The sequence below is a fragment of the Sus scrofa genome, chromosome 14 (genome assembly GCF_054392235.1).
Source record: "Sus scrofa isolate SSC_HxYL_T2T_F1_AM1 chromosome 14, Sscrofa_HxYL_maternal_Yorkshire_Landrace_v2.0, whole genome shotgun sequence".
NCBI classification, from domain to species: domain Eukaryota; kingdom Metazoa; phylum Chordata; class Mammalia; order Artiodactyla; family Suidae; genus Sus; species Sus scrofa.
The window spans coordinates 101,656,008-101,669,578 of record NC_139396.1 but is presented as its reverse complement, the minus strand read 5'-3'; the positions used below and the strand labels follow the sequence as shown (position 1 = coordinate 101,669,578).

Sequence of the window (13,571 nt, the reverse complement as noted above, 5' to 3'; positions counted from 1 at the left end):
ATTTTTTCTTTTTTTTTTACAAACTCACCTTGAAGTCTAAAAGGGCATCATCCTCCTAAATCCTGTTGAGGAAACAGGAAAAGGATTGTGTGCAGGCTGGAGTTGAGCATCTAGCCCATCACGGGTCAGCACTGGACTACTTAGGAAAGCTGAAAGGCGGAATCCTTGTCCCATCTTACTTGAAGTGCCTGCAAAGAGGCATTGGTGAACCTTGACACAGGGTTTGAAAGCTAGCTAGGCCTGTAAAGGGAGAAAAAAAAATCCAGTAAGGTACATGATCATCTTGAAGTGAGCCCAGAGTTCTGGCCTGTGTTTCTAGAAGATGTTGCCTTGCTTTTTGCTTAAAAACAGAATGCCAGTGAAAAGTTGACTAAAATGTTGTTACAGATGTTCAACTCTGCATTAAGGCTGTCGGAATTACCACCACATCTTAAATCAATTCCCAGAACATTGTCTGGAGGTTATGTCATTGAAATAATGAATCCTCTTTAGTCAAGTATAAGCAAACATGTTAAAACATCGTTGTAACTTTAAATTAAACTCCAGCGCAAACCAAGGGATCTGAAGGCTCATTAGACTTGCCTGACATTTTTCTAGCACTGAGTCTTCCCAAACTGTAAAACTGTTAGATTCAGTGCCTATTAGACAAGCAAGCACTGGGAAGTTACAACGGCACATTAAGTGTTATACTTAGGGATGTGCAAAAACAAGCCCTTGAATTTTATGAGTACTCGGAGACTGGATGGAGTTCAACTCCTATAAAAATTCCACGTTGGATTCCTGAACTTGTTTGTGTGTGAAAGAAGCTGGTAAGTCAGGTCCCTTGGAAAGACCATATCTTCCTATGGCTTCCACAGCAGGACGACGCAAGTGGAAATGCCAGAGACAGAAATGTGTTGTAATTAGCCAGAAAGCGGGTGAATACGAACTGGAATTCCTTCAATACATTGGTCTTTCATGAAAGTAAATTTAAGTTTCCCTTTTAATTCCATTTTTATTCCTCTCGTGTCATCACAAAAGGCCGTGAAAAAATTACATTACCTAAAAGTTTTCCTCAATCTGCTTTCTTTACATATGCAGAAATTGATAGAATCCATATCCAGGATAATAATTAAATATGGTTTATATCCTACTTAGGAGAAAGAAGTTATCACTGCTCTTGAGGGATCTAAGCCATCTGTAATGGTCTCCATTACCTAACGTTCATATATTTAAGCTGGAGACATTTCCTCCCATCTCTTCAGGGAACAGATCTACATTTCCAAGCCTTGAGTGCAGGAGGAAACCTTTGAACATGCGTTTCATTTAAGAGAACAAGTCCCAGTTTAAATGCAGCATGATTATGATGGATGATCTTTCGGAGTTGCGATGAAAATAGTTTCCTTGCATAGAAGGAGGCTGGCTTTAGCATCAGAACAAGGTGTTTCCCTGGAGCTGGCGAACAGGTATTAACTTGCACGTCTCACATCTGAAGATCACTGCCGGTAAACAGACGGTGACAAGGTGCGAGGCTAATGGACATTTAACCAGAGAGGGCTCTATATTCTAGGCCCAGTGCAGATGCAGAAAGTTAAGGGAAAAAAAACCCAGAAGAAATACCAGTGGGTGTGGTTTCTTAACTAATACAGACTCATTGTATAATTGGACAAAACTATGGCAACATCTGCTGGCCTTGAATAAAGCTAGCCAAGTAGGCCAGGTGAGCCAAAAGACTTTTTTGGATATTTCATTCTAACTGTAAGAAGGCTCCTGTGATAGAGAAGAAAAGAACTTTCGCCCCCTACCAGACCCACTCACACGTACACATGTTATTTAGTTCCTCATGCTCCTCAACTAATCTAGGTTATCACATAGTGCAGTCATTAAAAGTGGTCCATATTAAAAGACAACCTTGTATTACATAGATAGTCAATGCAAGAATTTCTACTCTGTTCCAAGGTGGGGAAAGTGCAAAAACACTTACACAATTGTCTCTCTATCTCACTGCCTTTCTACCCCATTATTGCCTGTGATGCCCGGCCCCCATCCCATGAAAGGAAGATGAATGCAGGTCAGGCTCAGAGTGCCTTTTTGCTTGCCGAGAGATGCATATCACATCTAAGTGATTTTTTTCAATACCATTTATGTGGCTAGTATTTATTTCCTTTAATCTTTTAAGTGCTGTTTAGAGTCTGTGTGATTTGCCACGGATACTCATTTCTGATAAGATGTGATATCCTCCCAGCCATATAGTTCCTGCCTGGAGCTCTAAGTGACTGATAGGGTCGCCGTCTGAGTCTGGGCCTCTAGGGGGCCAGGGCAGGGGAAGCAGGTGGTAGGATGTGTGGGCTGGGGGTGTTTGCAGGTATTTTCTTGCCTTCATTTCTTCTGATCACGCTTTCACCTCCAGCCACATTCTTGTTCCCTTTTCCTGTGTTGGCCGGAAGTTAGACAACCTCATACTGACAGCAGAAAAAGGGAGTGTACCAAGGAGATACTTTGAAGCAGGTTTGGAGGGTAGTGGGATTGTTAGACTCACTTTGGGACCATATATCATAATGCAGAAAATTTATTTAGAGTTTTCAGGGAAGTACCCTATCTCGCATGTTCCGATAGGGGTCTTCCTGGCTAATATCAAGGAGCTGAAGTGGCATTTCCTTCCCCACTGGAGACTTGTACACCATTAATGTACATCAAGCTTCTTTTGATGTCATCACTGCTAATATTTCTCTTCTTGGCTTTAAGGTAACTGTATATTTTGAGTTTCAGGGGTGCTTCCTCCCAGTCAACTATAAGCATCCAAGGATCTTATTTTTCCTTCTTGACATTACAGCTATAGCCTGAATTGTGGGGGTGGGGAGAGGAAGACTAGGATTTGGCTGCCGATGCCCTTGGGAGACAGGCTGGGTACGCATCTGCTAATTATCAAGCAGCTCTCTTAAAAAGAAGCATGATGCAGGCTAATACAAAGCTTATTAGCGGGTGTCTTTGGGCAAAAGCAGTAGCGTGTGCTGTGTTGTTTGTGAGCAAAGCTTCACATTGCTTAGCGATCTGTGTGGTTGAGACATTTGGAAAACAGCCCTTGGTTTCCAGTTCCCTCTGCTGGCCTCCTTCCCCACCCCCACCGCATCATCAGAGACATCATTCAATGGCAACCTCCTTCTTCATTTGGGTGCTCTTCTCCAGCTTGGTCCTCCAACCTTGCAGCCTGGTCCTCCTGTCTTAATGAATTAAGAAAGGATCCCATGTGCACGTTTCCCCCCACGCCCCTTTTGGGAGGTGGAGCAACAAGAGCTGAGCTGGGCTGAGATTCTTGAGCCAGAACACACCAATGTTCCCAGTCCTCACTGATTGCAACATTGGCTGTTAAGGCTGCAAAATCTTTGCCTATCTCTCCAAGGCTCTTCCTCTGACTTGCAGGAATAAGGAACCAGTTCCGTTGGTTCATTTGCAGAAGCAGCCAGCTGGCAGCTCTTACATTGCTGCCCCAAAGACAACTTTATTTCTGATTTTGGTTACAAGAAAAACCAATTCGGTTACCCAGCAAAGCAAAGTAACCAAAATGAATTCTCAGCATAATGAGGGGATGTTTCCATAGATATATTTATACATAGACTTGTATGCAGATATTTTATGATTTCTTTCTTATGGCAGGGTGTTTACAAACTGTTTTAGTCTGTTTAAAGTGCATGCTCAATCACTGGAGTGTAAAGAGGTGATGCTTTCACCTTGCCTAAGCCCGCCTCTTTGACTAACGCCTTGGTCTTTGTCATTGGGTCTTAAGAGATGGCCATGAGTTCCTAGTGAGTGACTGAGCCATGAGTGTGTGTCCTTTGATATCTTGCCTGTATTGCACAGTCTGCCCTCAAACTGTTCATAATCTCATGAGCTGCCTGTATTTCCAGTTGAAGATGAGCAGCCGTCAACACTGTCACCCAAAAAAAAGCAGCGGAACGGAGGCATGCGGAATTCGCCCAGCTCCTCGCCCAAGCTGATGAGGTAAGGACCGGGCCCCCTCCAGCTTCGTCTCCACTCCTTGCACCCCCCTCCACCCCCCCACCCCCCACCCCCCACCCCCCCACCTCGCCGGGCCCAGAGGCGCCCCTCCCCACCAAGCTCAAGGCGGAGGAGGGGACGAGATCGTTAGAGGGCTTCTTAAAGGCTGGAGTATTTATTCTGTCAGCTTGTCAGCAGTTAATGATAGAGCTGAAAAAATTCTGTCATGAAAAACAGTTTGAAAAGCTGTTTGAAAAATACATAGGCTTTAAAGTCTTAGCTGTCACCATGTCCTGTCTATGTGTAGTTCCTAAACAGCCGTGGCACTAATGACGGAGGCAGCCAATCAGAGGCGCTCGGGTGGTTAGTTCGCCTCTGGCAAGTCTCTTTCTGCTGGAGCCCCTCCGAGGACTGTTTTCTGTACTTAAGGCCATATGTGCGATGTAGCATCACAATCAAAAATGAACCTGAAGATTACCTTCTCTTTATCCTGTCGATTGAAATGAAATTTCTGTTAATTGATTTTGACTGATAAAAAAGTCTAATAATCTGTGGATTTGCCAAAGCAAAGTTCAAAAGTAATCCAGTTCTGCTCAGGCTAAAAGCAATATTAATTATGGAATAGAGCTTGTGTGTACTCTTTTTCTCTCTTTTTCTCTCTTTCCTCCCTCCTTCCCTTTCCTCCCTCCCCCCCACCACTCCCTGCTTCCTTCTTTGCTTCCTTCCTTTGCTGCTTTCTCCCTCCCTCTCTCTTCTCTTTTGACCACAGCTTCCACTAGGAAATGGCAAGTGAAGCCAGTTTTCAGTAGAGTTTTGCTGGTTCCTCTTCTTGGCCTCTTCGTCTTTCATCTCCCTTTTTTGGTCCTCGATTCATCTGCCAGTCCTTGTGTTCATTTCCTTCAACAGCCTACCTCTCCAGCACCTCAATGAAATGGGAGTGATTTCAGATTTGCCCTGCTTTCCCTAAATGGTTCCCCCCAAGGAAACACCTGCCATCTTGACAATACTTTCTTCCATTACTTTCATTGCCACTGGCCATTGTCCCTACTTCGATTATTGATACAAAATAATGGCGATGGCCTCCTCCTTCCCCCCTTCTCTAAGCATCTGCTTCTTCTGGGCTCTCCATGACTCCCTTTGTAGGATGGAGACGGCTGTTAAGTGTTTCCTTAGCAGATCTCTGCCTCCCCCTCGCTCAGGCTTGCTTGGGTGTTGCTGATTTACATGCTTGTTTACAGTTTATGAGGAGGAATAAAATGTGCCAACTGCCAAGCTTCTCGGTTTTATGATGCCAGTTGTCCTGCTAACATCCGTTCTCTATTTACTCACCTTTAGGTAATCGCCTTATCTAATACTCATGGTTTTATTGATTTAAAGTAGAGAAAAAGCTCAGGCCCTTATCGTTTGCCTAAATTTAGAGACGCAAATAAATAAATAAAGAGAAGTCTGAAAAATCTGAAACCTTTGGAGCCAAATTCCCTGTCCCTGTTTGCTATGTAAAGTATGGCTCATTTCTTTGATCTTGAGTAATAATAATTCTGAGGAGTTATACTGTTTTCATATGCTTCAAAGCTGTGTCAAAGTTTTGCTGCTTAAGGGTACTTCTTTATTCTGTTGGCTCTTGGGTACCAAGATGACAGGTCTTCTGTACGAGGTGGAAGCTTTTTTAAGTCGTAGCCTTCAGCAAAACATCAAATTACCAAATCCAGGGTAACATACTTCTACACAAATGCCTTTCCTGTAGATATATTATACCATATATATTAAATACTTTAGTGTTACACGCTACATTTTATGTGCAATAGAAAGTGATGGTTTGAGGTAGCCTTGGGGGAACTTTTTTTTCCACAAGCAGAAAAAGCTAGTATATACCGTATCAAGTATGGTTTTTACAGGACTTTCTGCCCGAAGGCCTTTGTAAATAAGTAATGATCAACAGATTGGCTGTGGGTTTTTGAAAAGCATGCCTGTGTCAGTTTGCATGATGGGGGAGAATTTTCAAAGTGGGTCTTGCTTTCATTGCCTGTCGGTGAGGGGCTGAGGGAGGCAGTCATCCTGGGCTGGAGCTGTCTGCTCGGTGGTACATCAGAGTTGCTAAACGGGGGGCAGGCGGTGAGCTGCAACTTGCCAAGCTACAGAACTTGGGTTTCTGGTCCTGGTGCCTTGGGGCTGTGTAGCCACGCCCATGGCTACTGTCACCAGGCACTCGGCCCCACCAGCCTGCGACAATCTCGATTGGCGCTCAGCTGGAAGGGGCTACCCCTTGATGAGGCAGAAAGCCTTAGATCCCCCTTGTTTCCCGTGACTTTCTGTGTTTTGGGTCCTCTACAGACTCTTTCTGAGGTGGGAGCCAAGACGGAGTGTCGAGCCCTCTCTTTGTTTCGCTTCATTTCTGGGGTATGAATGAAGAGCCTGTGGGCAGTTTGATTTGGTTTGAAGCCCTGGTCCTGGTCATGAGGTTGCTGAGGCTTATTTTTTCCAGCTCCCCCCCCCCCCCCCGCCTTTTTTCTTTTTCTTTTAAGGACAGCACCTACAGCATATGGAAGTTCCCAGGGTAGGGCTCCAGTTAGAGCTGTGGTCGCCGGCCTACACCACAGCAACACCAGATCTGAGCCGCATCTGCGACCTCTGCAGCAGCTTGCGGCAATAATGGATTCTTAACCCACTGAGGGAGGCCAGGGATCAAACCCGCATCCTTGTGGATACCAGTTGGATTCTTAACCTGCTGAGCCACAAGGGGAACTCCTTGTCTAGCTCCTTCTTGCTGATTGACAGAAAACAGAGGGGCTCATGCACCGCCTTCCGGCTTCTCTAGGTTCCCCTGCCCCCCAATCTTCAAACATTCCCTTTCTACTCTACAAAATATAGGACTCGCAGGCCCTATTCCTTATGACCAGAAACATCCGTAAAGGAAGCTAATGACTCATTTGAAGTGGATGTTTCGACAGAGTTTGTGGCTCGCTGCTTGCGCGGAATCAATCATTCTGAATGCAGGCAGGTTTTAGTGGCCTATGGGCAGTGATAGGAACAGTTCCAGGAGAAACCAGGGAGCCCAGAATGGGCTGGGCTGGGCTTTAATTTACCACTGTGGCCTCTGTAAATAAAGCAGGCTCCTGCGTGAAGGGTCCTTGCCAGCCGTCCACCAGCATGAAATGCTATAGGCACCTGGCACTAATGACCTTGGTCTCCCCTTTGCTGTGGTATCGGGCCTACCTTGGTTTTTAAGTGTTACTTCCCTCTCTGCACAATCATTAGATGAACTGCCTCGTTTTGTGTGTCCGGATCCTGAGGCAGTACGTGTTTCAGTCATCCTGATGGACAACCACCTCACGTCCAGACGGAGCCAAGTGGCGACTATCTGTGCTCCAAGGCAGGGGACCAGGTGTCAGAAGAGATGCCTGTGGCCTGACACCCTGCCAAGCAGCAGGCCCAGGAGGTAGCCAGGGTCCTGGTATTTGTCTTCCTGTTGCTCTTAACACAGAATTATTAGGAACCTCTCCTAGTTTTCTTCTAAAATCACCAAGCACTGCTGTCCAGTTCTCCCTGCTCAGCAGGTTTGTGCCCCATAAAGAATGCTGTGTCTCCCTTCAGTCATAAACTCTCTAGTGGGTGAGAATTTGGTGTCTAAAAAACTAAGTCAAGGGTTCTTAACTGGGGGGGCCTCCCAGCCCCCTTTGACTATCTAGTGAAATCTCTCTAGAAAGCTCTCTCTAGGGAAAAAAAAAAAGTTCCTTTGACACCATTTTGACCACAGTTGAAGGAGATTCCCTGAATTCCTGCCCCGGTTACTATGACATTCAGTTCATTTCACAACCACCTCTGAGTAGTTGCCTTCACAAATGCTTTTTGGCTGCTGAGAAGTTGTCTTCGGTGGCTCGACAGTATGGAGGAAAGGCCTGGAATCCCACATGCAAATGCAACCCTAAAATGCAACCCTAAAAGGTGATGGATCTCAGCTGCCTGCTTCTATTTCTTTTCCCAGGTTAATTCTTCTCTGGGAAATGTTATGAGAGCCCACTGTTTTCAAGATGTTGTGGAAGGGCTTTGAGGATCTAAAGTAAGATGGATTGCAGTCTTCAGATGACATGGATCCCATGTCTTGGAGATGCTCACAGTTCAATGTGGGAGACAGACAAGCATACACAGCAGAATAGAATAAGAACTATTTTAAGATCTGCCAGCATGGGCCCTGAGACTAGAGCAGACCCTTGTTAATTCTGGTTTGAGAGTCTGAGCTTGGCATGTGAAGGATGTGTCCTTGAACTTGGCCCCACGTGATGAGAATTCTCTAACAGCGTTACCTTCCGGTTTCCGTTGTTTGCCAGATTCTAGGCATCATTCCCAGAGCATCCTTCCTGTTAATTCACTGAATCCTAACTATGGCTCCATGAGGAAGGGTTGCTCTTTCTTCCAGTCTGTAAACAAGGAGGCTGAGTCACAGACATATGAAGAGTAGTAAATCTAGTAAGTCTTGACTAATTAGGAAGAGCTGAATCCAGACACTTTTGTTTCCAAACTCACCTTATTAACTCCTTCACTCTTCTGCCCCATGGAGGGAATAGATGTGTCTGGATCAAGGAGTTCCTAGAATGGCATCACTGGTGTTGAAAATATGAGAGTGTTCTGGCACCCAGTCATGAAGGCCTTTTCTGTCAGAAGCAAAAGCCTTGCAGGTTTCTGAGGAGGCAGTGCCCTAACTTGTGTTTTGGGAGGGTCACTGATGGCAGTACAAGGAAGGAGTTAGAACCCTTCATGGCTTGCTGAAGACACAGTCACATGAATTCAGAGGTGTGAACAGAAGGCCCACCTCTGCCCCAGCCTCTGCCAAAGGCCTTTGGGTATCAACCATTCAGGGTCTGCTGTAGAACAGTGGACCAGATGTGAGCGAAGCAGTCTTCCCAAGAAGGACACACAGCATCCCTGACATTAGTTACACCTCTTTCTTCAGGTCCTAGGGGACTTGTGTTAGATGCCAGGGACAATAAGGATTTCCTCGGGATGTCCTGGGTGGGCATTTTATGGAAAGACATAGCCCCCAGCCAGGCTAGCAAGAATGACAATGCCAAAACCAGAAATCAAACACTGCCAAATGAGCATCATATCATAAGACCCAGGACACATTTAATATTTGTTTTCTGAATGAGAGTGGAAATAGGATTTGAGGACAACAGATTATCTTCTTGGGTAGTAACTGATCATTAAGTGTAATAAACTCATCTGCTAGTTAAGTCCCTTCTCTTTTTCCTCATACCTTTCCTGGGGTCTTTGTGTCAGGACCGCTAGCTTGAAAGGCTGTAGTCATGAAGAATGGCAAAGTGACCTGACCCACTCAGTGCTGGGGACAGAATGCCACTCTCACTGTTTCTTCCACTGGGCAGAAGAAAGAAGGAAGACTGGGACAGCTTAGCTAAGTAAATTCACCTCTTAATGCACAAACAAATAGCAAATGACAGGCCCCCACGGGACTGGAGAAGAAAGAAATAGTCGGTCTCATCCTACCAAGGCTCGATGGATTTGACACAGGTCCCTGGACACGTTGCATGTGCCGCAGAGGGTCATTATCCTGTTCCCTCATTTCAAGAGCATCGCATATGCTCTCCTCCAGGACTGAAGGACTGTCAGCTCTCCCAGCTTGTCTCCCAAACATAAAGGCAGTAATTTCCTTCTTCCTCGGAGAAGAGTGACTGCCTAGCAAGAGATGACATACAGGGTAGCAACAGTTCTTGATTGTTCACTTGTTGGGCAGGGAAAAAAAAAAATGTAAGTAGAGAGATACAGGAAGTTTGGCCAGGGTGGCCTGAAGGTTTTCTCAAGCTGGCTCCAAGGATGGCCGTCTGGTGGGAGATGCAGGCAGGGCAGTAAGCAGCCATGTCTCAGGAGTGCTGATCATTACACAGGATGGTGGGGGCCGTGTTGGAGGGTGAGTTAGGAGCCAGAATCCCAAAGTCAGGATCCTGGCAACATAGTGGGAAATAGAATTCACCTGGAGATAAAAGGCCTCTGAGAATGAGGCAGAAGCATTTATGGTGAGGCAAACCCAGTATGGGCCCTTTCAAGGAGACTACCTGAAACCCCCTACAGTCACCTGTGGCCAGAGCAGCCAGAGACCCACACACGTGACCTGCTGTTCTTGCATGTGACACTGAAAGACTTAGTTTCTCACAGCTGCATTGTCTTCTCTGGAGTGGAAGAAGCAATGGGGAGAAAGAATGGTAAAAAACTGAATTATAAGCATTGCACTTTATGAGAACAAATATTTCATTTGCTTCTTTTATGCTTATTTGCTGATGAGCTCTTAGAAATAGAGGTCAGCCAGAGAGTCATTTGTGTGGCCTCCCAGTGAGGAATCTCCATCACGGGTTGACACAGTCCCTCAAGTTCAAGAGCATCACAGAGAGAGAGAGTCAGAGTAGGCAACCTGGGTGTGCTTTTGTCATCAGATCTTCAGTCTCCATTTGAAGAGCAAGATCAGGACTAGAGTGAGGCATGTGAGGGCCTCCCTAAAAGTTGCTCCTAGGCCCCTCTCTGGCCCCACTCTAGTCCTGGCCTGGTTGGATAGAACCATAGCCTTCCAGTCTGGATGCTACAAATAGTTGCTGGCATTGGTAGAATTGAATCAAACCACAGAGATTCTCCATTTGGGCAAAACGTTATGGCAATGATCTTCCAGCTCTAATGGGCATTGGAATCTTCTAGAGTATTTTATTAAAATAGACCTTCATTCAGTAGGTTTGGGCTGGGCTGGAGAATTGCATTTGTCTGAAGCTCCCAGATGACGCTGTGGTGGCTGGTGTGGAGCCATGCTTTGAGAACCATTGCTTATGGGATTTGGAGTTTCATGTGTTGAGAGTCTTCTCGCAGAAATGCTCAGATCTGGAGTTGGAGCATTGACTTGTTGCTTAATTAAGAACATCTGTGTTGACTACCATGGGGCATCAGACATGAGTCCCCTCGGCTTATGGGTTACAGCAGCTGGCTCTGGGCATGCTCTAGACAGCCTGACTGGTTAAAGACATATTGCAGAGTCTGCCTTCCCATCATGATGCCCTGTTTCAAAGACTGTCCCTGTAAAGTGAAAAGCAGTGTAAGAGACTTGATTTTTATATCAAGATATCCAAGGTCAGTAGGCTTTCACTGGACACTTCTGGTCTCCATAGAAGGTCTGGTGAATAGGTTGAATAGTTTGAGATGTTCAGAGATTAGAGGTCATTCATCAGCATTTCTTGGTGGTTGGTTGTTTAGTGAGAATCTACTGAGATTTCTGTTAGCTTATGGAAATGCATGGAGGAGTAAAAGAGGAACTCCCTTGCCTTGAAGATCACCAACTAATGGATAAGACAGACAGGCAAATTCCTACCTCTGAAAGAGCATCTTGTTTCTGTAAGAGCTCCTGGGAAGGGAAAGCAAGCTCTGTCTCTGAGGTTATGGAGGAGGAAAGCTCAGGAGGAACACTGGAGGCAAACTGTGAGGCTTCAGAGTATCCTGAGACCCTTACAATGGTGCCTGATGTAATAGATACTCAGTAAGACCAGTATTTGCCCCTGGTACTGAAAGGCCTGCAGAGGCATGTGAAATTGCCCAATTTTATCAAGCCTCCCGTTTCCTAGGAAGACCACTGCAGGGTTAGCTTCTATCGAGATAGGACGCTTGTAATGATAGCAAAGGCCATTATCATGTGATGAGAAAAGAGGTCCTGAAAATCAAGCAGGAGAAAGGATGCAATTTTAAAACCATTTTGTAACTTTTCTCTTTCCTCCCTTTTTTGTTTTTGTTTTTGTTTTTGTTTTTTTTGCTTGGGTTTGGTTTCTTGTACTTTAAATATCTGAAACCCAGTGTTGAACCCACCGTCACAGAAAGAGACTTGGATTTTCCTCTAAGGGGAACTATGCTCTTTAAAATATAATGCCAGCTCCCTCACAGCAGGTTTGCTAGAAAAGGGATTTGTGGTTTTGCTTTAGGCTGTTGTCTTCAAGGCAAGCTTTCTGTGTGTCTGCTGTAGCTGGGCATTTAGTTCACTTCCTGGGATCAATTGATGGCAAGTGGCATTCCTTCCTTTGCAAACCCTCCAAACAATGATCTTTTATTCTTTTTTTGAAGTCAGGCATGCTTAATTTCTAGCTGTGGACTTTGGAGGTGTGAGCTGAGATTCAAGAAGCATAGCTATGAAAAATTTAACTCACTAGGGCCCCTCGGTTGTTATGAAAAGGTAGATATTCCTAAATAGAGCCTTCAGATATTAGGAAAAGACAAAAGCTCACCAAGTCTTAATTGATTGTTGAGGCTCTCCTTAGCATAGTTGTGGCAGGGGCTCATGGGGAAATTTCCTGCTGATTATTCGCACAAGCTATGCATTTCATAAATGCCTGCCATGCTGCTTTCCCACTCTTCGCAACATAGGGCACTGTGGCTGGGGCGCTGAAGGGGAGAGTGAGCAAGATCCTGCAAGTGGGAGTGGGTGAGATGCGGGCCAAGCAGCCCTGTGTCCAGTTGAGATGAACTCTCTGCTCAAAGCCTTGTATCTCCTCTTAATACCCATGCCACCCTGGCCATATTACGCATCCACTCTGTTTCCCATTCTTACTAATGGGGGATAATAACAGAAATTACCTTGAAGTGTTATCATGACAAGTAAATCATCGAATGTAGGTAAAAGTTTTACTACAGCAACATGTGTAAAGGCTCAGCCCAGCCTGGCTCTTCATCTCAGTAGCATCTGTAGTAGTAGCAGCAGTATAATCATAGAAATAATAATAGGAGGACCCTAGCTCTTTAGTAAAGACCCATTCTCTTTTCTGTCTCCTTTTACCATTGTAAGAGCTATAACATATGAGCGGGTTCTAAGCAAAGTATAAAAAAAATAATAATAATAATGGTCATTAACATTTATTGAGGACATGCTCTGTGTCAGGTTCAAGGCCAAGTGCATGCCATATTTTTACTCATATAATCCTCAAATTGAATCCATTAATTAATGGTGATGTTTAACATTCCCACTTTACAGATGAAGAAACTGAGGCAAGGCACAATATAACAAGTCGTTGATGAGCCAAGACTTGAAGATAGACATTTTGGCTCTGGAGCCAGTTAGTGAGGAACAGTTCTAGTCATCAATCTTCAGTCCTTCTAATTTCCCATCTTTGCTCCAACAACAACTTTTCTATACTTATTCCATGCCCTCCAACCTTTTAATACCCTTTTAACAGTATTTCCGAAATCCTTCCGGTCACGTCTCCTTCATTGAGAGAACAGTACTTCAAATCTTAAAGATCTTCTAGGCTCACCCAACATGTATAACAAAATCCCCTCTGAATCTACAGCTCTTCAGGTGTGTCTTAAATGATGTGCACTCTACTGCCTTGGGAAACAACTTGTGTCATTAAAAAAAAAAACAAACTTCAATTTGTATAACACTCTTCATTCTTGGAAACTTAACTTTGGCTCCATTGAAATCCCTAGTTTGCTTTCTACATCAGTTACTGATGGAGTCCTTCAGTCATACTCAGTCAGTTGAACTGACAGCCACTTGATGGCAGCCATCTCCCACGTGATGGCCATTGCACATCTGAGGGCAGCTGGTGTGCCTGGCCTGAGTCTTC

General features: G+C 45.0%; 1 protein-coding gene and 1 long non-coding RNA gene across 39 annotated transcripts in view; both read left to right on the top strand.

Annotated features, from left to right (window-relative positions):
- The window catches only part of KCNMA1 (potassium calcium-activated channel subfamily M alpha 1), a 753,494-nt gene that overhangs the window by 660,030 nt on the left and 79,893 nt on the right, over positions 1–13,571 (top strand). For all 38 annotated transcript variants that reach the window (XR_014825729.1, XR_014825730.1, XM_084993162.1 and 35 more), the window contains 1 exon segment: positions 3,885–3,978. Coding sequence is in view for 36 of the 38 variants with exons in the window: in XM_084993162.1 (XP_084849288.1) it covers positions 3,885–3,978 (94 nt within the window). In the remaining 2 variants the exon portion in view is untranslated.
- Positions 8,011–13,368, top strand: LOC146396899 (uncharacterized). The gene is made up of 2 exons (XR_014828183.1): positions 8,011–10,129; positions 10,384–13,368. It is a non-coding gene; the product is annotated as an uncharacterized LOC146396899 (long non-coding RNA).